General features: G+C 42.4%; 2 protein-coding genes across 4 annotated transcripts; one reads left to right on the top strand and one right to left on the bottom strand.

The window, feature by feature from the left end:
• Nucleotides 1-1,451: 1,451 nt before the first annotated feature.
• Nucleotides 1,452-17,517, bottom strand: chtf18 (chromosome transmission fidelity factor 18). The gene is made up of 23 exons (XM_087139355.1): nt 16,734-17,517; nt 15,446-15,751; nt 14,377-14,717; nt 13,973-14,065; nt 13,815-13,867; nt 13,322-13,484; nt 12,677-12,844; nt 12,039-12,169; nt 11,520-11,643; nt 10,992-11,128; nt 9,580-9,673; nt 9,370-9,468; nt 8,763-8,890; nt 8,227-8,396; nt 7,940-7,992; nt 6,485-6,655; nt 5,329-5,478; nt 4,355-4,485; nt 3,926-4,010; nt 3,677-3,729; nt 2,906-3,026; nt 2,734-2,791; nt 1,452-2,331 (listed from the first exon to the last, which is right to left on the bottom strand). The coding sequence occupies exons 1-23, from the start codon at nt 16,804-16,806 to the stop codon at nt 2,159-2,161; spliced, it is 3,075 nt and encodes a 1,024-aa protein (XP_086995481.1). The 5' UTR covers nt 16,807-17,517; the 3' UTR covers nt 1,452-2,158.
• A 55-nt stretch (nt 17,518-17,572) lies between these two features.
• Nucleotides 17,573-22,805, top strand: rpusd1 (RNA pseudouridine synthase domain containing 1). 3 transcript variants are annotated; one of them, XM_022236887.2, is made up of 5 exons: nt 17,573-17,838; nt 18,944-19,141; nt 20,029-20,152; nt 20,287-20,506; nt 21,263-22,805. In XM_022236887.2, exons 1-5 carry the CDS (start codon nt 17,834-17,836, stop codon nt 21,577-21,579), a joined length of 864 nt encoding a protein of 287 aa, XP_022092579.2. In that variant the 5' UTR covers nt 17,573-17,833; the 3' UTR covers nt 21,580-22,805. The 3 variants fall into 3 exon arrangements, with proteins under 3 accessions (XP_022092579.2, XP_022092576.2, XP_022092578.2); XM_022236884.2 differs by having other exon boundaries at nt 18,858-19,141; XM_022236886.2 differs by lacking the exon at nt 17,573-17,838 and adding an exon at nt 17,852-18,032 and having other exon boundaries at nt 18,858-19,141.
• The last annotated feature ends 1,975 nt before the right edge of the window (nt 22,806-24,780 follow it).

Below are 24,780 nucleotides of genomic sequence, written 5' to 3'. Positions count from 1 at the left end.
GGGTGAGAATTTGTATAAAAATGTTGGGGTTTGTGTCTCGTGGCCAATTCCTATCATGCAATTTACCGCTTATGATTTGCCAAAAGCCGCTGCTTATAAACTGTTGTACATCGGAGACCGGCCGCGATAATCAGAGCAATAAGTTGCATTTATTCCCGTGAATCAAAGTTAAATTGCCTGACAAATTAATGGTATTGGGTGTCTTTCAACACTTTTGCTCTTTGATAAAACCATGGCTCTTCTTATTGTGTTATTCAGACGAATTATGTGTCAGTGGTGTGATTTTCAATTCAGATTTCCCCTTCACGGACTCGATTCAAACCCCCGGTGCACTCAGTGCCTTTCAAAGAACTGGAGTATCATTAAAAGAAAAGCTACATGTTCTTTTCTGTATTCCTCTCCCAAGATTTGTCAGAAGAAAATAATTTTCATGCGGTGACTTCTGCAGCACTGATACATTGATATTCTCCAAATGTTCTGCCGGGCCATTTCTTGAGCTCTCCATCCAGCAACCACCGTCTGACTCAGAGCGTTGAGTGACGGGACAAACGAAGGCAGGCTCCAAGGTAAGCCTGGCCTGCCTCGTGACAATTACTCTGATGGCTGGCTGGTGAAACAAGACCCTCGGGCCAATTAGGCTAAGGTGCTAAGCAGAGAAGAAGAGCTGCTTAATAGAATATCCAAAGCTGTCTTACAAAGTGTGAGATGAGGGGGGATGAGGGATAATCCACGAAATATCTAGCAGAGGAGATGTTTCGACAATAGAACACTGTGAAGAGGCGGGGCTCAGTGTATTAAATCTGGCACAAATTTTAGGTACAAACTACAAAAATGAGCAAAACATAAATGATTGATCTTTCAGAAATCCAGAATTTGTGGGTTAAAAAATCCTGAAATCCAGAAAAATATTGAGACATCGCACCCCTGCTTATCGTGAAAACATCCATTCCTCATTCAGAAAATGGAAAGAAAACAAATGAACACGAGACAGAATCAGGAAAATCCTAGCTGAGAACCAGTCAAAGTTGATACATGCATCACAGGACAAATTTGGTTGGTAATCGTTTAATGCTAAGCATGAAGGACTTTTTGGTGCAAAGCATAATTTTTGCTATTACCAACTTCAAGAAATTGGAAAGTGTTCTGCCAGCCCTCGTCACTGATATCTGAAACTGGGACATGCAGGGGCTTCCGTTACTGCACAATGACACCAGACTAAAGTGAACCATTAGATGGATATTAAATAGAATCTCTCGGGGGCGTAGGATACCAATTACTCGGTACTCCATGTTCAAAGCATCTCTACCTATTCCATCAGGTGTACGTAATAGTAACAAAATATGATAAACAATGTAACAAATTTTGTGGGAAAAAGCACTGTGAAATTGAAGGTATTTTTATGGGAGGGCTATGAAGTTGTAACAAATGCATGTGGCTGGCACAAGAGGTGCTTGTTTTGGTTTATGCTTGTTTATTAACAGAGTCGATTTCGTAGACAAATTTGTTCATAATGGGATCAATTATCACTTTTACAAAGAGAACTAATTCTCTAACATTTCCTGTGCTCTTCCTTTTCAAGTCTTTTCAGATTCTTTGTGACACTTTTCTCTTGACAACAAAATGAGTAAAAAATGAAATAAATGTATTCAGAGAGAAAATAATACTTCATTGAAGGAATTCTGCTTGACAGCCCAAACAAAACAACACATTCTTCATTAGTTGCTGAAAATTATGTTCCATCAGAGTTACAGTTGAATCTTATCTCAAGTCTGGCTATAACCTTTAAGTACATCGTCAATCCACAGGATGGGTTACTAAGCAAATGAATGCATGGCTCGTTTGAATAGCTCATGGCTTGGGACTGGATGACTTGTGATTGGTTCATGATCAATTTGTGACGGATGAGCTTACAGTACTGCATTCTAAGATGTTCAGGAGAGCAAATCATCCTCAAGTTATCTCATCGTGATGATAAAGAGATGAGGAGATAAAGTGAAAATCGGGACGCTATTTCTGCCTAAACTATATAGTAATATAAACTTATCACTGACACCTAATTTGTTACACACTTAAAAAGTGTAGTCTTAGTCAATTTCAATTAGATCGAAAGTTCAATGCTTGGATGCGGGGAAGAGGAGCCGTAGAGTGGAGTCCAACCTTAGAGCAGGTCCTGGATGCGGACTGTCTTGCGCACGGCGTTGGTGAACCCCTGGTTGAATTTATACCAAACTTTGCCTGAGAGCTGCTCCTGCTGCTCCCGTCTGGCCTCGGCCTTGCTGCTCTGACTTGACCCAGGCTCGTTGCTGGCACTGCTGCTGTCTGTTGCATCGGCTGTCCATGTGACCAAATGAAACACAACTATCGGGTCACTTGTAGGACATCCCCAAATTGAGCAAATATGCGCTAAGTTCAGTGAATGATCTAGTTTCTTTTTATTCTTTTCGGTGTTTCGTTTCGCCTTCTCCGCTACGCTCTACTGTGGATCTCAATGACTCTAAAGGTTGGATAAGAATTTGATGATGTTCAAATGAGGCCACTCTTTAAGCACTTGTGTTTGAAGATCAGTTTTTCAATAATTCTGGACATTCAACCCCTTCAAAACAAAGATGACTAGTTACTCAGGCAAGGCAACAAGTCTTACATTAGACCGTAAAATGTCGACGCAAGTACGCCAGTATTCAAAGGAAAAGTTAGCATTGAAGGATTTGACAAAATTGCAGAAATCACTCTCACCTGACTTGGGCTCTGGGGTTTTCTTCTTGATAATCCGACCAAAGAAATCTCTGGTGGGCTGTAAATGAAGAAAATTTGAAGCATGATTACAAAAATGATAAATACTTAACAAAATGCAACCCAAAATACACGGAAAGTTTTTGAGAATATTTCAAGCGACGTTTTCTTTCACCTTTTCTGGTTCGTCCTGGACTTTTTTGGGCTGTAGCTTCTCCAAGTGTCGCGGGACCTTTGTTGAGGCTGCCCCTTCGTCTCTCTTGGCTGACGTAGGTTTAGTCCTCTTCTGGGTATCACTTTGAGAAATTTGGAACAAAATAACAGGGGTTGATGCGCTTCATCCAACACAAAGTAAAACCCTACTTACAGGTACTGGAATAGTTTGAAAACTCTTCAGTGTCACTTCAAGGCCAGACAGTTACCCGATAAACTTGGATGCGTTAAGCTGTTTGATTTTCATTCCCGTCAGCAAATTGGACAAAAAAAATCAAATTTGTAATTTAGATTTAAGAAAAACTGGTGTTTTTGGAAGAGTCTTCGGCCATTTTTTCAAATGCATGATAATGCATTTTATTTTTTGGTTTTCATTTTCAGAAATTTTCTCACTTTAGTGCGTACACTACCAAAACATTGAATGCTCAACTATTTATTCTACCCGCCATTTCACCCCCAAGGGGATTTTTTGATGATTCGACGTTGAATTTTCTGTTCACCAGACATAACGGACTAAACTGATTTTGTTAAATATTGGCATTTCAGAGTATCCAAGTGAATATATCACATGCACAATTGTACGTGTAAAGCCAGCGCTTGAGCCAACACTCGCGAGTACTACATTTGTTTTCATTACACTTCCTGGTTCAAATGATGTCACACGCCAGTACACTACAGCAGAAGTTGGTTTAGGACTGACACCCACCACATGAAGGAAATCACTCCCACTCACCCAGTTTTACTTCCAATAGTGGCTTCACTGCGTCGCATTTTCTCCAAAGCAATCTACCGAGAAAGCAACAACTGATTATTTGCTTTTTTGTCGGCAAACCTCTCACCCTATATCTAAAAAGAAAAGTGTACGGAGGGTAAGCTTTGGAGGGGCCATACAGAGGGTTTTGATTTTTTTTTGGTGTGACTGCTCTGTGGCTAAACACGGTTGAAGTCAAATACCAAAGGGGAGTTTACAACATAAACCTACCTCTCTAGCAATAAGCTGCTTCGCCGCATACGTCATCTGCTTGGTGGGAGGGGTATTGCTGAACCTCGCAACGGAATCAAGATTTCTGCCAGACAAAAAACCCGCATAAATATCAACTGGCCAGTGCATCTGCTTGCTGGGGACAATGACCCTAAATTGAAAATCCCCTTCAAAACATTTAACAGAGTCTTCTTGAGGGGACAGTACTGTACAGCTAGCTATAAGAGTAAAAAAAAATGATTTGTGGCAAGAAAGTTGTAATTTTTAATTTCGATTAAAATATTCAATTCATATGTAAAATCAGTGTTAAAAGCTTCATCTGTAAACTTTAGAAAAAACCAAACAAAGATACCTGAGAACAACTGCAATATTCATTCCCACATTCTTTTATTTCAAAGTGGTCCACTGTTTCATATACTGCATACATACGGGTCAAGGACGTAATTATACTGCCCTTCGGTGCTGCGTTCCTGGTTGTAGGTGAGGTTGTAGGCAATCATGGTGTTGATTACTTCCTTCAGCTGTTGCTTCTCTTGGGCATTGAATAACTGAGTGTTCACCTAAAAAAGGGGAAAAATTCAGGTGATGTAGGGTCCGGATACAGGCAGTGGACACGTGCTTGTGTCCATGAGCAAGAAGTTTTACAAGATGTGAACAGGGTTAGTAGATGCAAAAGTACATTGAATCATTTTTTTCCCAAAAAATCTCCTAGGAATTTTAGAATTACTGAGTTGATTGAACAACCCTTACTCTCAACTTTCCAAGGACTAAAGTTGCTTCCCCGTTGGCCCCTAGATTGATTTAATTTTCAGCCCTTTCTTGAACACACAGGGTTTTCTCAAGTTTTCCCCAACCCTTAAAACGCTGAAAGTTACTTCGTTTCTCTAACTTCAAGGGTTCCAGCCAGCAAAGTTTAAAGAACAGCCACAGCTTGCGCCTCCTGCACAAATTTGAAGACATCTACTTCTTCATTCAGCACTAGCGCTTAGTGCTGCAAGTAGGTGTCAAGGTTCGGTTCGGCGGTTCAGCTGCAGCACTACTGGTGCTCTTTCTACTGAACTGCCTGGGATTACGGTCAATTTTGTAAATGCCCACCACAGGATGACAACGGCAACTGACATTTGAAACACTGCACTTCAAAGTTACGATCGCAAGCAGAAGAATGGTGCAGCAAAGGCCAGGCCAACCAATTAGTATTCATGAAGACAGTACATCACAGCATTACTTTTCATCCAGACTTGCAAACACTCCACATCACTCACGATCTTGCAGAAGGAGCCAGTTTGTTGTTTGTGTGCGAGTCTGCATAGGGCCGCACTGATAGGGCAGACCTTGAACGTGCATCTGAAAAATCTCGGGTGCGCTTCGAATTGACCCACTGGACAGTGGCATGGTCAACTCACCGGCCTGAACGTTGGCTGGAGTATGATGAGAAGCAGGGGCAGGATCTGAGTGACTGCCATGCGTGGGTCCAAGAAGCAAGCCGTGCTGGGACACACCTCGGACAGGATGGTGGTCAGCAAGTTCTGGGTCCTGGTCTGCTTGACTGAATTCTGTGTAAGGAAGAAAACCGGCTAGGGAGCTGGAAGCATTTTGCCTAATACCAGTGTCGTAGTTGAGTTTATCACAGGTCCCTGCAAGTACACCTTAAGCTATCCAGTTTTTGGTCAAGTCACAAGCTATTCGGAAAAACTGTGACAAAAGCATTCCTTCGTCACTTCAACCCAGTTACTTTTATTTATTTATTTCAAACAAACTTTAGGGTGGTGAAAAAGACATCAAAGTCCAATATATCAGATTCACCCCCCGGGTAAGAATAAAAACAATAAGAAAACAAATCCATAACAATATATGGGATGAAAATATATGGGATAAAAGACCGTGAACAATAGCATAAATTGGAGTATAACTCTTTTATGAGAGGACTTGAGATGGACTCGACTACAACACTGCCTGATACAAGACTCAAGTTGGAATAAACGATGAGTTACACTTGGATTGAGGCCAACCCAACTTAACTAGTACTTGTTTGAATCGGATTTTCCGCACTTCATTGTCACTTGATTGAATAATGTAAATTTCCAAGGCTTAGTGAAATGCTGTCAGTCTGTTCCAAGAAATTGTGCTGAGAAAACTTCCTCCAGATTCTCCTCTTTGAGCTGGCTCCTTTATGGACTTCCTAACAGTCCTGATCTTCCATTGTTAAGGATTGTTAAGGTTAAAACAATCAACATTTTGCCAAGCTTCAACTAATACAAACAAATGTAAAAAAATTGGTTTTCTTTGATCCAATTTTATCCTCTTCCTTCAGCCATCGTCTTCATCGACTTCTTGCATCTGACTTCAAAGAGTACCAAAATGTAACATCATTTTGACAAGTGTAGTGTAAATGAATGGAGTACATGTGCATTGGTTTGTGTTCCAATTCTTGCACTGGTGTGACTCTTACAAATATAATTGTGCATGTGACGTAATCACTTCAGTCCTCTATGTAGTCAGAGTTATGCCAAAAAGGCTCAGATAGGAGCTGCAGGTTACCCCCCCCAAATCAGAACTTACCTCATATGCTGCATTTGGGTACTTAAGGCGGGGCTGCGAGGATGATGCAAACAAAAGATGAAACACGACTGGCACGTAGCCAAGATACCGATAGAAGGTGTAGTTCTGACTGCGTGCAACGACGCTCCCAAGGCGATCGTAGAAGACCAACCAATCAGATGCCAGATTCAGCTACAAGTGTGAAAAACAACGTGCCCATATTTACCACTTCAGAAAAGCAGCTTTTATTTTTTGGCCCATCAATGAAAAACCTTCCTCAAAGCTTTTCAGCACTAGAAGAGGTAACTGGTCAATTTTTGACAACACATGAGAAAAAAAACACTGCAAACAAATTGATCTGACTTTTGGCACAGCTTCTGAGCTACTGCACTGATTCTTCAAGGCAGATTACCAAATGGGCAATGGGCCATAACATATTTCCCACTTGAGAATCAAGGGTTAACATTGTAAAGTGATTACTGGCACACTAGCCAGAAATTACTGGGCACGCTTGCCGTTACAGGGCAGGCTTGGCTGAAAATCCTTGGCTCGCTTGCTGTTACAGGGCAGGCTTGGCTGAAAATCCTCAGCACGCTTGCTGTTACAGGGCAGGCTTGGCTGAAAATCCTTAGCACGCTTGCCGTTACAGGGCAGGCTTGGCTGAAAATCCTTAGCACGCTTGCTGTTACAGGGCAGGCTTGGCTGAAAATCCTTGGCTCGCTTGCTGTTACAGGGCAGGCTTGGCTGAAAATCCTTGGCTCGCTTGCTGTTACAGGGCAGGCTTGGCTGAAAATCCTTGGCTCGCTTGCTGTTACAGGGCAGGCTTGGCTGAAAATCCTCAGCACGCTTGCTGTTACAGGGCAGGCTTGGCTGAAAATCCTTGGCACACTTGCCACAAAAGTTGAACACACTTGCCCCAAAAATCTCCTGGTGTGCTTCTCACACACTACAAAAGTATGCACTCCAACATTTGTAAAATACACTTGGAATGTCAATGGGTCCTAAACGAAGTTTTTACAGATCATAACTCGGCAGCTAATACTTAGTAAAATGATCAAGGTATCAGTTACAAGTATTCTAAACATCACTATCTTAGCTCCATCAGTGGCAAATGCAGGTGGAATACATACAGGCCCCATATTTAATAGCGAATGCTACGCCTAGTGTGATATGTGATAAACCTAAAACTTAAATGGTAGCATTTATTTCCTGATCCAAATTCTGAAGTCCCACTTTGAACTACAAATATATTCATTTCTGTGGGCAGGAATTACTTGTCACTTCCCTGCAAATCCCAAATACGTGGGGAAACTTCTGATCTTCCAATTACAGAAGGAGAGGAGGCAGTGCACTCAATATCACTGTGAATCTGTTACGGCCACCGACTCGAGGAAACTTAAATTTTGTTCTTCAAATAATTTAAATTGAGCATTCAATTTCACATGATTAGAAAAGAGAAAAAGTATTTTTACTCACTGCCTCAAGTCTTGGGTCCTTGAATTTCATCTCCAAATAGTTCTCAAATATCCCTGGAATGGAAAAAAGTATATTTTAATAGCTTTTTGTTTGTGACTGATGTCAGTAATGTGAAAATAAGAAGTAATAATATCATAATGTTATCGTAAAAAAGGTTTCAAATTGTCAGCGTGACCAATGTAGGGCTCTATGTAAAAGTGCCAGCATTGTCATTAATTGCTTCATTGTGACAAGTAACAGGACCTCTGGGAACTACACCAAGATGGTTGCCACAGTCAATGTCATACCTTGCATGAGTTTGTCATAGTCACCAGCCCCTTGTGCCAGCTGCAGCACATTGTAGAAGCGTGCTGTCACTGACGTCGGGTTGCTGGCGTCAAGACCGAGGGTACCGTCTGCTGCGCTGGCAATCGTAGCCTTGCCTGCTGCGACGTCGTGGGGGTTGGCATACTGCTTCCTGATAGAACAGTGGGGGGGGGGAGATAAAATTCATCTTCATCTTCGTCGATAGTGGTCAACAACCATCCTAATAGATATGTCACACTAACCCTGATGAGCAAACTTTGGAAAACAATGATCTTCCTCCAGTGATATGGGGGGGGGGTGGTTTTAAGTACTCAGAGCCTACAGACAAAAGCTAACACATGTTTCAAATTAGCATGCACTAACTTGCACATTTGAAAAAAAAAAGCTTGGGGAGAAAAAAACAGATGTTCTTCACGTATTTCACTCGAATAATTTCTATTCAATACTACGCATAGAATTTCTGGAAATTCTATAAATAATTCAGATTAAGTGACTGCCATGGTGAGACTACACTAACCTCTTTGGCTGCGGTAGCTTGAATATGTCCTGCCATATAGCAAAGAAGCCTTTATGTCGGTCTTTTTGGCCGATGCTCAACGAGTGGACAAGGGCTAGGCTAAGTACTCTGCCCTGGCTGTGGATAAACTGCGGCAAGACAAAAATGATAACTCTCAAATAATACTAACTCTCTTTACACAATCTGCAATTGGACAGCTGAGATTAATAAAATGCGGTAGGTTAAAAAATTACGGCTGTTTTAGACTGCAAATGACCCTTCACTACATTTTGTGACATTTGATTATATTATTGATTTGAGCCCCTTCACGGTGGAATTATTTTGACCGTGACTGCTGGGCTGTGGCATGCCCTGAATGGAGGGCTTTGTCCACCAGCAGGCCCCATTGAACCAGCATGGTGAAGCTGCATGGTGAATAGACTGTATGTGTGGTATGCACTAATCCTCACACAACGGTGGGGTGGTAGGAGCAGTCCTCCATAGCGAAGGGGTTAAAAATAAAAAATAGACAGTTTCCGCGTTACTATTAGGGAATAAAGATACAATAGGTAACAAGTGAATAGAAACACTACAAAAGATTATTCTGATTGTAAATATTGAAAAATACCTGTAATGTGTTGAGACAAGACCGTATGTCATTGTCAGCCTTGGTACACAGTGCCATCAGTGCAGTCATGTCCGTCCGTATGGCATTATTTCGGGCAATCTGGAGAAATCATAAATTAGCACTTGATCATTAAAGTGGTTAGACGCATCTCTTTTCATCTTCTAACAAGATACGTAGAATCAAAGCCCAAAAAAAAATTATATACAGTACCTCATTTAGCCTCGCTGCAAGTCTTGCGCTGAGGGTCGGAGGAAAATGGGTGACAAAGGCTTGCTGCCTAAGCAGCCTCAGCGCGGGAACATACCTGTCACAGACATAGAAATCAATCAAGGTGAGACAAGCAAATATGCCTGAATCGGGACATGAATCCAAGCCTTCTGGATTGCAGTCCGGAGGTAAAAAATCAGACTTATCCAGTCTACTTAGAGTGTCACAGGAACAGTAACCATGGTAACATGATTAATCAAATAAGATTTCAGGGCTACAAACCAATAAAGTGGAAGTTCATGATTTACTTGATCAGTAACTTGAGAAACAAACCTGAGACATCTTCATGTGAAGTGCAAAGAAACATTTGTCTCTTTGGAATACATGTGGCTACTGCTTTAAAATGAAAAACTGACTCCAACCTAAGCCCACGAGACTTGTAAATCTGGTAATACCCCTATGCACCTATCTAATACTGGATTGGTTACCTCAGTGCATGGTTAGTAACCTGAATAAGCAAGGGGTGTTCAGAAAAATAGGGGGCCACTTTTGTGGTGCTGTAAAGCGAGGAAAACAGCTCTGAAACTTTCATGTGCTCTGTCAGGCACCAATCGCAGAACCAGTCAATGAGCAAATTTGGTTTGTGCCGAGCAAAATCTTCTGTGAACTTCTGGGTAAGAGTTCCCATATGCAGACATCATTTACTTTCCCCTGAAATGGTAGATCAGCTTTCAGAAAGTGATAACACATCATAAAATGTCACAATTTAACAGGGAAAATATGGAAGCGTTTACTTGGAAAAGACTTAACATTTTCAGACCAGTCTCCTAGGGTTTGGGCACGGGGTGTCAGGAGATTTCTGTGTGTGGAACTCTAATTTCTGTGCTTGGCAGACCCAGGAAATGGGCCCACTGACTTGACCTAAAGACCTCCAGTTCTCCAGGCCCGAATTCTGGTGCTCTTCCGACAACACAGGCTCACAAGGGATAACAGCCTAATGCCAGAGCCCATTCCTTGCCACGTAGCGGGCTTCAATCACACTTCCCAACACCATCAACAGAGGCTTTGCATGGTAGCCATCTTGCATGGCAATTCTTTTGTTCCACAAGGGAAACCTCCTTTTTTGCATACCCTGTGGAACAAAAGCATCGGCCTGCAAGATGGCAGCCATGCAAACCCCCTGGAGGTGGTTTTTGAACAAGTACTTATATGAGCACTTTATATGCGGATTTGATGCCGGGCATGATGAGTACATGCAACAAATTTATTTTGGAATGTATGGTCTTCGCGTGCACGCCGAATGCGTGCAAGAACCTGGTTGGAAACTTTGTACCAGTCTGTCTTTCTTTCGCCGGTGAAAGTGCACTTCAACTCAGGGGGGATAGGGCCTGGAATTGACTTGAAATATTACTTACGGATCGTTACATATACATATGATGGGCCGGAGTAAATTCTTTGATTTCTTCTTCTTAGTGTTAGCGGCCGCTACGTCTGTCGGATTGGAGTTGTCTGAAGCACCTTTGATGTAATTCAGAAGACAATTGATGGCCGGCTGAAAAGTGATAGATTACACAAGAAAGGAGGTAAAACTCTCCAATATTAAAAAAGGAGTGCTGTAATTTAAAAGATTTCATGAATAGAGAGAACAATAAGTGACATCCAAATTTCAGTGATACAGGTTTTTTTCCCTCAAATTGACCAGTGTAAGCTGAGTTGGGTTACATAAATCACATTTCTCAATGATACATGAAGTGAGGTGCCTTGAGTGATGTAACTGAACACAAAATGACTCATCCAGGCTCACATCAATGTACAGTAGTGTGTTCCCACCCACACTTAAAGTCGAAACCTTCACAAGCCAAGTTTGGAGACGTAGGAAAACACTCTAATAAATTGACGCCTATTTGTTTTGCTACAAAGCCACGCAAAAATATTGGACTTACTGCGGGAGCTCCGTCAATTTCATCTATGACCAGGCAGTTGGGTCTCCTATCTGTCGTTAACACTGATTGCATCTGAGTGGACGATTCTAGTTTATTCCGGAAGACATCGACACTCCGATCATCACTGCAACAAGAGTACTTTCTTTCAATTACAGCTCTATGCTGTCATTACGGCCACAAACAGCTTAATGAAAGACAACCATCACAGATCTGCCTTCATTTATAGAGTACCCATGGGAATACATCAGGTGCACATTTATATGTGTGCAGGCATTAGTGTGCAAACCAGTGTGTGAACCAACACACGCTCTCTCCATTCATATGCACTACACTTCCTGGTTCAAAAGACTCTGTACCCGCAGGAAGAGAGAGGCAAGTCAGAGTAAAGTGACTTACCCAAGATCACAATACATACCCAACTACTGTTTCCAACCCCTGACCCTATGATGGGGAGTTACACACCCTAACCGCTGGGCTACATGTCCCCCATGACTGTCTGAGGATGCTTCTATCATTCACCTGGCATTCATTTCCACCACGTTGTATCCAGCATGCCGAGCGATGATGTGTGCCAGAGTGGTCTTGCCAAGGCCAGGTGGGCCACACAGCAGGGCGATCTTGTGGACAGGGCGATTGTTCTCATCAAGCTCCTTCACGGTAAGAAAAGGAACACGTTCGCAAGATCATCTGAGGTGACTTCTTGCAATTTAAGAACCAAAAACTGAGTCAACTGATAAGTCATCCACTAAAACTGGTTGAAGGCTGGAAATCAGAATATAGACTGATCCAGAGACCATAATAAGAAGCCATGAAGCCATGCTTGGTCAAGCAAAATGCTTTCTTCCACCAACAGGGTGTTAATAACTTGTTACAAAATATGAGTGCATCAAGTTTAAAAATATATATGCCATGCGTTAAAGTGTCGTGCTAGCTCAGTAATAGCTTTCCGTGAGTATGCTGGTAGAGGAGCTCTGTATTACCATTTTGGCAAAACTGAAAGGCACCCATTTACTCCTGGGTGGACAAGCAACATAAGCTCCGTGTTCTCCAAAATCTCACGATCTTTGAATCATCGCACCGCACACAAAGCTCTTGAATTTGCAGCACTATACCGTGGCTAAAGGAACAGACGGACAGGACGACAGACCGAGACTTGCCTCTTGAGGTTCCTCCTGCTGGAACTTGTTCTTGAACTGCTTGAAGTTCTTGGCCTCTGCTTGCTTCTGTTGCTGTTGCTGCTGAGGTTTCTTCCGTTGTTTTTTCTCCTTCCCAAATACCAGGTAATCCCAGAGTTTCAGCCAGTAAAGAAGATTGCGGTTTATCCCCTGAAAACAATAAGCAATCCAAAATTATGCAAACTGTTTTGTGTCTTTCTGATATTGAGCGAGACACTCTTGAAAAATGCTTCCATAAACTTAAATAAAGAAAACATCTTTTGAAAATTGACAGCATGATGTCCCTGACTAAAAATCTAACAGAAAAAGTATTATCACATGAAATCTAGGTTTACAAGAAATTTTCAGTCGATTAAGAACAAATATGAATTTTGAATAAATTATCAGAAAAAAAGCTCACTGCTTCCAATATTTACCGACAATGTGTTGGTAATGTGTTCAATACAATAAAAAGGGTCAGACCCGTTTCAGTACAAAGTTACGAAATAGGCCCTTCTGTTACTAGTGAGAGTGGTATGTATCAGCCCAACTGTGACACAAATTGGAAAGCATTTTGTTTATGAAATAAGAGAAAGCCTTCAAAGAAGGAAAGGCCGTCTGGAAGACATCTGTGTCATTAGTGCTCACGTCATCGCTGAGAAGATCCGTGTAGCGTCTGGGAGCGTACTGGTCCACCCACAATGCCGAGGACTTCTCCTTGCTGGCAACCTCCTCCACATCATCACCTCCATCATCCATCTCGTCATCTGCATCATCGCCAGCTGACATCCCAAGCTTCTTGGTCAGCCCTCTGATTGATAACGTAACAAAAAGCAATCGTCACAGGAAGACATCTGTGATGAAATGACGATAACTCAAAAATGTACATGTCCTCAATAATCCCTTTCAGTTGATAACATTCTCGGAAGAATTTTTGGGATAATGGACACCACACTTTCTGAGTATCATTAAAACTAACAAGTTTAAAAAGGGGCGCTGTCAATTTGGGGGAATTTCAACAAGGAAAGGGGGCCAAAAAGTTTAACAAGCAGGGTAAATTTGTTTCGGTTTATGATTCTCAAAAACAAAGTGAACCTACTACATCAGAACCCAGTACCCACTGCCACTGCATTTATCTCACCTATTCATAGATGTTGAAATACTTCTGGCCTCTTTCACCATTCGCACGTGTCTCTGGGGAGCAAAGATAACCGAAAAGTAAATTTCAGTTATCAGAAATTAGGAATTACCCATATTTGATCCTTTACACTACGTTTTCGTGACATCTTTTCGCTTTACCTCATTCTCAAGTTCATCTCTCATCGTCTCCACCGATCTTGCAAGAAGTCGAAGAGGACATCTGGGGTTCTGCTTGAAGATTGACTTATTTTTCTGTTTGGTGCAGAAAGAAACACAGAAAGAGAAAACAAATTTGAAGGGCACTGGAAAATAATCATATAGGTTGTGGCACTATGGAAGTTTAAAGATTACAAAAGGAATAGAGGACATTTTGGACACAAAGGGCCAAGTGACAGTGGGCTTGCTATTTGTAGCGTTAGATGGCACATCCAATAAAGTTTTGGCACTGTATGATCCATGTTTTCTTGTAAATAAATAGCACACTGCAAAAGGTAATCATGATTGAATATGAGTCGGATGGAAGTGGCTGGGAGAGAGATTGCATGTAGAATGTGTCCCCTTACCATTTTATCCTCTACGCTGACAACCTCCTTCATCCTGAGGTACACCCGCCTCCCATCCTGTCCGGTAAGTTTTGCCGACTGACCAGGAGGCTCCCTGTGAAGGATCCGTAGCCGCTGGTACCCAACCGGCCAGATGGACTCTTGCCCAAGGTTTGCCAAGGGTGCCCTGGATGCATCCGAGGGTTCCTGGGCTGCCTGAGTGGCCACCTGCTGCCGGTGCTGCATAATCTTTGCCAGGGCTTTCTCGTCAGGAGTCGGTGAGGGCAGTGGGGAGGTGGTGACCTTTTCTGTCGTTTTCCCGGCATCTTGGAAAAGCTTTCTCGGCCGCTTTGCTGTTGGAGCTGAAAATGTAAGACATGACCTTTGACCCTGACTTCATGTATTCCACACTGAATACCTCTGCCATCGTTACAATATACAAAATAACTGGACTGCATAATCTGGGCTGATTACAAAAGATTCCTACGAACAAAAATGCAAGGGAGTGTGCATTATTACATTTAATATGCACATTATTTTCAATCAATTAAAAGTCAAACGTGAGTTTAGAGTTAAGCAAAGACAAGCATGCAGCTTCATCAATGCATTCTGAAACAGTTACAGCAATTTAAATATTAGAAAGTGAAATTTATTCAAACAAACAGAAATGTTCAATTATTTAGTTAGAAAATTGCACTCAAAATGCATTTTTCAAGGCATTACCCCCAAAATTCTGCTAGAGTTTAAAAGTTTTAACTTTTTATGTTGTATTATCTCACAAGCACTAAGAGAATGAAACACTAATTCCAACTGAACACCAGATAAACTACCAACCTCCTCATTTAACTAGGGGACGGACCCCTGTCATGAAACGCAAAAGAAACATGCATAGTTTGTTTCTGCTTTTGTGAACAGTGAAACCAACTCAGCCTTACTCGATGTACCTTGAAAGTATATTTAGGCAGAGTGTGAAATTGGCCATTCCACTGTGGTGAATTTTGGAAGATTAAGCCAAGTTTCAGGTCTCAGGAGATACATGCAGGGTTAAGGGGAAAGGGAAGTTTGAAGCCATATACAGTGTAGGCCTTACCGACGGTAGGCAATGGTGCATCTATGACCAGCTCGTCTTCACTGTCAGACAACGGGCCAAACATTTCCTCAATGTCCCTTTTCTTAGCTTTCCTCTCCGAGGCATCAGCTTGCAGCTCTCCCAAGAAACCATTCTGGAGTCCACACGGCGCTGACATCAGTTTGCCATTTGTGTTCAGAGCAGTGATGGGGTCAGAGTGGCTCTGGGACTGACTAGTGGAGTTCTTAGATCCACTGAGGTTTTGAGTGCCGTTGGCTTGCAGGGCATTTGACGACCTACCAGTTTTACTCTGAGTTCTTTGAGAGGCTGTAGCGTGACATAAAAGATTGTTCTTAACATGACAAACCTGTGTACAGATGTAACACAAATATACAAAAATGTGATGCAGAAGGCCGCGATGTTGGTGCATAGTGCAATTTTAACGCTATGGAATGTGATCTCATTAGTTTTATCACACGTCCTAAGTGATAATACTGATTGTCGCATGAGATTACTTAAGTTAAAAACTGAGTCAAAATTTCCCAATCCCTCACAGATTAACCAGAAGTGTGTTTTAAAAACAATAATAATTTTTATCATCTGACATGCTCTTAACCAATAGGAATGGGTCAACTGTTTGAGGTATTTCTGAAAACTTAGGCTTTAAATGCCACCATATTTTGTGTCTGATTTTGTGCATTAAGGGTGGGCTCACAAAATAAGAGGTTTGCGAGTTAAATTTAAATAAATTCTGGTACACTGAGTTATCTGATTGCACATGAACATAATTTGAATTCCTCAGACTAATAACACTGTTACTATATCTCGTGATTCGGGGCAAGCTTTTGCAAAACAACCACCATCTCTGGAATGGACTGGTCCCTTTGTGCCCTTCTTATCCATTGAAACCAGTGTATTGGTGCAAAGCACGTCTTATGTACATGTAACTAAGACAGCTTGCCCCGAATCACGAGGTATACATGTAGCAACAGTGTTTTTAGTATGGAGAATTCAAATTGTTATGGGAAAGAGTTCCATATATGGACAACACTTGATGCCCCTGTGCACATACCTATGAGACCTGTCTGAAAAAAGAAGTGTTTTCTAAGGAAATGCTTTGGAATTTATCTAGCTAAACTTCACTTTTTAGGACATCTTAAAATTCTTTTCACATTATGATGGCTGTTATAACATTTTAAGGGTAAATAAGTGTTGTCCGTATATCAGTGTATATGGAACTCTCTCCTTGTTAGGCCCATTGTTCACGTAAATTTCACATTCAAAATTAATTTCCATAAAGTCTCCAAACCTTCAAATTCCATCTCCATCTCTCTCATCGCCTCCAGTTCATCAGCAAATCGATCCTCAAAATCGTCCTCCATATTGTCAATTAATTAGGCCTAACGTTGCGTAAGAAAAGTATTTGCCGTCTTTCAATTTTTTTCATTCATAAAACTGATGCTAGTAGTGCATTACACTTTACAGACTCTGTCATTGGTCATTCATGTGTCATTGTCAGTTTTTAAAATTTCTCTCAGGACACAATGCAGTGTGATGCTGTGACAGAAGCAACAAAAATGTCAACACAGACTCCAGGCCATGCGCCAAGTGACCAGCTTCATGAACATGATACTTGATAGGCCCCTGCAGTTACTCGGGCTCTTAAGTTAACCTTAGCTCTGATGTTCTGTGACTGTTGAGGCAGTCAACTTGAGGCATGATGCTTGACCACTGTTGACATCGATGCTAAATTACACGACATGCATGACGACTGGACATGCTGGACAGGAGCCGGGCCAACACTGAACTGAAGTTAGGCCTCTCTGTACGATCATGACAATCACGGGAACTCAGTTTCCTTCCAAGTAAGTTCAACAGATCCAGACTAATGAGGAATCTCGACAGTGTTTGGCCTTCCTTGTTGACTGCCTTTTTTAAAAAGTGCCAACTGTGCATGTAATTGTAAAGGTCATGAAGGTAGTATATAGGCCTAAATTTAATCTGAAATTACTTTAGGGCCTACCACTTCGTTGCCACAAAATTCCCGCGAAAGTGACGAAAAATAAATATGCTGGTACTCTTCAACGCATGTTATACTCATGGACTAAAAACGTGTACCAGCAGCAAACATGTGACACAGCGCCCTCTGCGCACGTTTTTTCATTACAAGAACTGCACGTATCACTATCACAGAGCCTAAGCCATTATTTAGAAAACACCGGCATTTTTACGACTCTGCATACAGTGTACTGCACATTGATATGTTTTGTCTTTGTGGTCAGTTGAGATCGACTGTTTGAGTATTTCACTAGTCTATCATGCATGCAAAGCAGACCTCTCTGAATCCTGGGAATGGACACTGCCTTGCCGGCGTGGCACTGAGTGAGCGCTAGTGTCGTACTTGTAGTGATGATGTGAGTTGACGCCCTAATATAGTTGGGCTGGTCCCAACTAGCGTGCTGTAGTTGGGCCGGCCCGACTACAGCACAGTGGTCCATTGTGCGTGTGCCCAGCATGTTCCAAAATCGTAGTGTCATGTCACAGATGAATTGCCATATTTTAGATGAACTGTGTTAAGTGCGAGATTTGTAAACCTGGATAAGGCCTGGTTAAGAATTTTTCTGTCAAAATTGGACCAGCCCAACTGCAGCACTACAGTTGGGATTGTCCCAACTATCCCAACTGTAGTAGTGCTGCAGTTGGGCTGGTCCAATTTTGACAGAAAAATTGTCATGACATTGTTTCTTTTCCCACCTCCATGGTAAAACTATGTTATGATGCATGTTAACCTTAATTCCTAACTAACGTCATGCCTAGTGATGCTAGAACTTAAGGTCCTATTCCTGTAATGAAATTCTGACAAATCTTAGACCTACCAAGAGCAAGGAAATTGCAGCCCAGTGTCCCCCCCCCTGTTAGCATTAACATTAGGTTGTAGTAACTACAGTACACTTTACAGGTAGGCTAGGCCAGGAAGGCCTAGGTACAAATCACCTTTTTAAAAGCAATTTGTAGGGTCCAGACTTAGTAAATTGTGGGCTTACAAGTTACAAATCAAAATTCTTTAAAAGGGGTACAAGTATTTGACTTTCTTTGACTACGTCAAAACTTGTGTTAAAAAGGCAAAGCATCCCAGTTACTAGATCGCGGGCCAAAGAGATACCTTAGATATCAATTTATCATGCTTAAAAACATGAGTCAGAGCCCCTACAGGTGATAGAGGTTCTTTTTTTCCATTTTTAAGCATGATTGATAAGGAAAGTCTTTGTTTTAGTTGAAGTTTGTTTTTGTTCTGGAGTTTGAATTATTTGAAGTTAAGCATGCTGCACTTTGACCAGAGACTGAGAGAGAGGCAACTGTTTTGTTCTGAGTTATTAATTGCTGTTTAAGTTTTTGAAACTTGTTCGTGCCAATTACTTACATGTACACACAGTGTCTCCTCATCTGGGCACCCCTGATGGGGAAATACCTGCAGCGACTTCAAGTTAACCTTCACTGGTTGCATGCCTGGGTTTGCAGAGGTGTCTTGGGGCAAAACAGATCCGCAACCATGGAAGCCGTGGAAATCATGTACAAGAGTCCCAACTTCATCGTTGTAAATAAACATTATGACGTCAAAATCAACAGCAATGACAGTGGCGACAGGGTCACCGTGGCAACACAGCTGGCGTATCGATTTCCTGAGTTGGTGGATGCAAGTGTCGCTCATCAGTTTCGGTATAAATTATTTTTATCAAGATGAACAAAAAAATTAACTGTAGCTGGATTTGAACGTGCGACCTCCAGAATACCGTACCGGTGCTCTATCAGCTATCCAGCTGGTGTTCCAGGTTTCTTGGCTTCTGACTTGTTCTGCTGAACAAAGATATTGACAAATGGGATTCTTGGGAAGAGCTACCAACTTGGGGCTGGTCACAGGTTCAAATCCCACTCCAGTCAACTTCTTAGTTCATCTCTATGATAAATATAAGCAGCTAGTCAGTTTCCCTATATACAATAGTTTTTGACAAATTGTTTTTTTCTGAATACCATTCAGAAACAATGACTTTGTGATACTGCTTTCCATCTTTGTATTTTTATGTAACAGGTTTTTTGCCCTTATCCAACATATCTATTAATAAACACTGTATGCTCAGTGATTGTCCGAGAGCTTGCAAAAAAAGTCACAAGCTTACTCGGGTGGGACTCGAACCCAAGACCTCCTGCTTACTAGTGCAGATGTCTTAACCACTCGACCACCGAGCTTGCCAGGGTCGGCTGGCCGGTCCGAGTCAGGTGAAGCAGCGCGTACCGCGAACTATTTTCAAGATGTATTTTTTGCATTGGGGAGATGTTAATTTATATAACAAGTTTTTGCCCTCATTAATATATACGTTGGGTAAGGGCAAAAAACCTGTTATATAAATAAACATCTCCCCAACGCAAAAATACATCTTTTCATCACTGAAGGAAAAATACTGGTAGAGTAAGAACTCGTGTTAATTTCATGTTTTTACTAAACCTCTTGATGTCTGATTCAAATCCGGCCTTCAGTTAGTTTGTTTATTTTGACCATATGAGACTCATGTGCATGGATGTGATTTTAACTCCTCTTTTTTTTCAAGGTTTGTTCACCGTTTAGATTACTCTACCAGTGGAGCTCTTTGTGTAGCTCTGAACAAGAAAGCATCAGCCGATGCTGTAAAGGCATTCAAGAAGCACAAAGTCAAGAAGTCTTATCATGCCCTGGTGAGTATGAATTTTAGCTGCCTGCAAAATGTACTTGATAAGAGGAGTTTTGGAAATGCTGCTTTCAGAGACTGTTTTGAATAACACAATATTTTCTCAGTATACGCACTTCGTATTTTCTGTTCTACTACAAGTTGAGAGGTCATGTAAGAGAGAACTACCTCCGTATTGACAAGCCTGTTTATCCCAACTCGCTGGAGGGCTACACTCACATGATGTGCGTGGTGGATGATGTTAGTGCCCCTCAGTCAGATGCTGTCAAAATACTCCCAGCGGTCACCGACTTATACGTCATACAGCGTGGTCTATATGACGGACAGCCAGCCAGCAAGGTGCTACTCAAGCCACTGACAGGTACATGAAGATTGAGGGTAGGCGGGGCATACGCGTACAGTGGGTCCCAATGCAAGGATGGTCTCATTTCGTGGAGCCTTGAATTCGTTGAGATCTCGGAAATTTGTTTTTTACGTTTTCCCATCCAAGTGTATAACTGCACCGATTTTCTGTATCAATGTTTTCTGTTCAAGTCAATGAAATCAGGTCGGGTAGTGCAGGTTATTCTAAGACTTGGATATGCAGCCAGTTATCAAATAATTATCAATTATTTTTGAAATGCTATATTCAGAAGTGAAAATCAAAAAAATGAAATGGGAAAAAATCAAAATTTTTGGCATATGATTGCATTCTTGAAGCATTTTAAAGTTATAATGAGAAAAACAATAAGGCAGCTTAATAAATACGTCCAAAAGCAAGGCCAGGATTTTTCCTTTAAGTCTTTTTTTGCAAACCTTTTGTAAAACGTGTATTTTGATTCTGCTTCATAACTGAAAAATCAATCAAGCAGAAAGTGGATCATTCATATATTCAATTATTCAAATTGTCTTAGCCTTGAAATTAGGACCAATGTCTGACCAGTCAAATTTCCTAGACACAGGAAACTAAATGTGTTGCTATTCTGTGCTGCACTGTTCTAAATTGTGCAAAGTTATGCATTGTTGTTCCTGTGACTTTTGTTTTTTTTGGGGGGGGGAGGCATTAGCAGGTCCATGTGACTGCAATGTATGAAAAGTAAAGTCACAATACTTAACTTGAGTCTATTCACTTTGGCAGGAAGGAGGCACCAACTGAGGGTCCACTGCTGGAGTCTTGGGCACCCAGTCGTTGGCGATTACACGTACAGTATGCGGCGGGACGTCAAGCCGTATCGCATGATGTTGCACGCGCATCGACTCACCATTCCAACTTCAGCAGAGACCGTGGATGCTGTTGTTCAGGACCCTTTTGTGCCCGAGGTGGATTCCAAATGGCACCCCTTTGACAAAGATGAAATTCCTCCAGATATGGATGACAGTAGCTCTAGTTTTGAGACTGTCTGCCCAAGCAGCAAAACACAATGCCAGTTGATGGACGGGAAACGAACTAGGTGACCACCAGCTTGAAACCAATGCGTAAGCGGCCATTTGCTGGAAGGAGAAGGAGACTGTGGCTTTTTACGTCCCCAGCCTTCCCTATGTGGAAGGGTTTAGCTCAGTGGTCAGGATTTGTATCTCCCACACAATAGGGTTGGGGGTTCGAATCCAGCCACTGGTTGCATGTCGTGACCTTGAAGTCACTTTACCCGGACTTGCCTCACTCCACCTGTAAGGACAGAAATGCTTTTGCTTGATTAGCCGTTTGCATCCAAAATGGTAGCATCAAGCTGTGTGCTTCCTAGAGAGCTGAGATGGTTTATTGATGGTTATGGGCACAGTGATCAAGTTTAATGCTGACGTAGCGCCTTGAGCACCAGAAATTCTGGATATGTGCATTTTATAAATATTCAGTATTATTAAGTGTACCTGCTCCCTTCCAAAAGAAAAAGGTTTGCTCACAAATTATAGCCAATCAGTGATCAGAGAACTTCCGAGGAAGCTTAGCCTCAGCCTGGTTGAATCTGTACTTAACCTCAGATAATTTCAGATTGTTTGAGGTTGCAATAGAATTAAAATATACAAGTTTATATTTTATGTTCTCTAGACAAGTTTGAACTGATATGCCACCAGTCCCACAATGAAGTCATTCTCAAATTTTGGTGCTTCGAGGAACATAGAATTAAACATTATTTGCATTGATCATTACCGTTAAGATTTCAACTTTACTACAGATTTCAAAGTTGAAGGGTCAATTTAGACTTTTCACATTTTTACACCAGGAAGTTCGTGTTTCACAATACTTGTATGGAATGCGTGACGAATTAGGATGAAAATGGCACAAACGAGGTGTTTCCAGGATGAATTTATTGAGACATTACAAGCCCTACACAAATTCAATGCAGATTTCGATTTCATTTACTTCAAAATACAATTCAAATTCTGTCATTGACACACAAGACATGCCACAAAACCGATGATGCTGTGCAAATCTTCTCTGGAATGTTAAAATTAGTCCGGACTTGTCTTTCTTTTTTTCCACAAAGGTCCTTTTGATACCAACTTACGGGTGTCTCCAGACATTTTTTTTGCAAATATTAAATTGATTCTACGTAAGTATATACAGAAGAAAGAGCCAAATCATATAAAATTTGATTGAAATACTGACGTTTAATGTCTTAGTTTAATAAATCTGGTTGTTGCATTGACTTATTCTTTTGAAGAAATAAACATTAGTGAAGTAACTGCCAACTTCTGTGATAGAACTTAGAAAAGGGGGCCCAATATTTCAATGACTGTCTTGAGACACAGAAATCAGACTCTGATAAGTAGGACTTAGCTGGATCGACTGACTGAATTAGGTCTGCTCGTCAGGCTTTGAAAACAACAGCCACATCTGCCATAGCATTCATTTTCCCAATTGGGCTTGCCAGTTGCACTTAATTTTTTGGCCATCCGATTGCACATCTCCACAAAATTTTGGACATCGAAGACTCGGCATCATTTTCTGGGAATCTGCAGTATGACCCAGAAACTCTATCTGGGTGGCGATCCCTAACAGTCCTAAATTCTCCGATTTTAATATGATTTTACATAAACCCTATTGGGTTAGGGAGTGAATCAAGGAGGTAAGTCATTTGCCTGTTGCAATCTGCCCAAGATTGTGAAATCAACAGAAGATCGTCGAAGCATATCACCACTTTCGATGAGATCGTCGGACATCTACTTCTGGTTTCATCAACTTTGTTTTCAGCCGAGGTACTGATTGCAGACCTAAAGGAACCACCTGGAACGCCCAAGAGTTGTCCCAACTGAAGCTGGAGTCAAGTTGGTGTAGTGGCTCTTTCCTCGGCTTCCACCTCTGCGATCCAGGTTCGAATCCCACTTAGGTCAGCATGTGGATGGGAGTTTCAGTCCCTGCCTGATTTCATGGTCAGGTGGTTGGATTGACTCCATTTTGATGTAATGTAACGCCAACTGCCTCCATGGATCTTGCTCACGCTGACAAAAGACGCTGAAAAGTCTTCTACTTGGGTTTTTGTGGCTTTTGGTCGTATATTATCACTCTTTTCTGGCATTAGGTTCCAAAACGCACCCAAAAACAACGTGACTAAGAAAACACTTAACTGCGCCGGCGCCGCGACAACGGGGAGTCTCCCGGGCCAGGCTGACCAGCTGTATGGGCCCACCACACAGCTCTACTGTGGATCCGTGCTAGTCCCACTGGCCATCCAGCACCGACGCTACACCGCCCCTTCAAGGACTCTTGTTCATTCCCGAACAAAGCCGCGGGCACTAGCGACCAGGTGCCTGCTGAGGTTCGAGCCGCTGGCACCTGCGACTTTTACACAAAAAAGGAAAATAGATGAAAAAAGCTTAACCAAACATTAATTTAGAAAACAGGAACGCTAAAGTAAAATGGGTACCGCTGGGTGGTATCTGCCAGTGGACTTCGGTTCGCCGAATGGGTTCCTCCCAGAAACGGTGGGGGGCATTCTCTAGAAAACGAGGGGGTGCAGGGATCAAGCAGCCCTCCGAGGTAGACGCTGTTGCTGGAGGGATTTCCACATCAAGCTCCTCGTCATCCGGTGTGCCTATCGGCTGAAGCAGGCTCCAGGCGACTCCCCCTGTAGATCGTCGTGTTATGGGTTAGTAACGAATTGTCTAAACGGCCAATCCAACTTGGTTCCTTTTTTGTTAACCAAGCCAGCACGGCCACAGCGCGACAACTACCCGCAGCCGTCGGGTGGGTAGATGCCGTCCTAATTCCCGTCCGTGGTACATGGTTCGGTCACCCCTGTCGCCTCAGCATCATTGCCTTGTGTGAGGAGCCGAGTGGCTCCATTGACTCCCGTGAGCTGAGGAGCACCCCTGCTGGCTCAGCATCACGGACTTGCGTGAGGAGCCAAGTTGCTCCTTTTACTCCCGTGCGGAGCCCTCCGTCAGCCCTGCACCATCGACTTCTGTGAGGAGCAGCTGGGCTCCATTAACTCCCATGCGGAGCCCATCTGCAGGCTCCGCGTCATTCGCGCCAGTGCGGAGCGGCCCCGTTGGCTCCACCCCATTCATCACCGCACGGAGCCCCTCCACTGGCTCCGCGCCATTCACTTGCACGAGGAGCAACTCCACGGGCGCCACCTCCATGACTCTTGTCGGGTGAACTAGCTCCGAATGGAGGCTAGGCTTCGACACACTGAGTTGGAGGACTAAAGTGCGACC

This window comes from Acanthaster planci, linkage group LG07 (genome assembly GCF_054643075.1).
Source record: "Acanthaster planci isolate LZ-2023a linkage group LG07, COTS_SCS, whole genome shotgun sequence".
Taxonomy (NCBI): Eukaryota; Metazoa; Echinodermata; class Asteroidea; order Valvatida; family Acanthasteridae; genus Acanthaster; species Acanthaster planci.
This window is presented reverse-complemented; position numbering and strand designations above follow the sequence as displayed.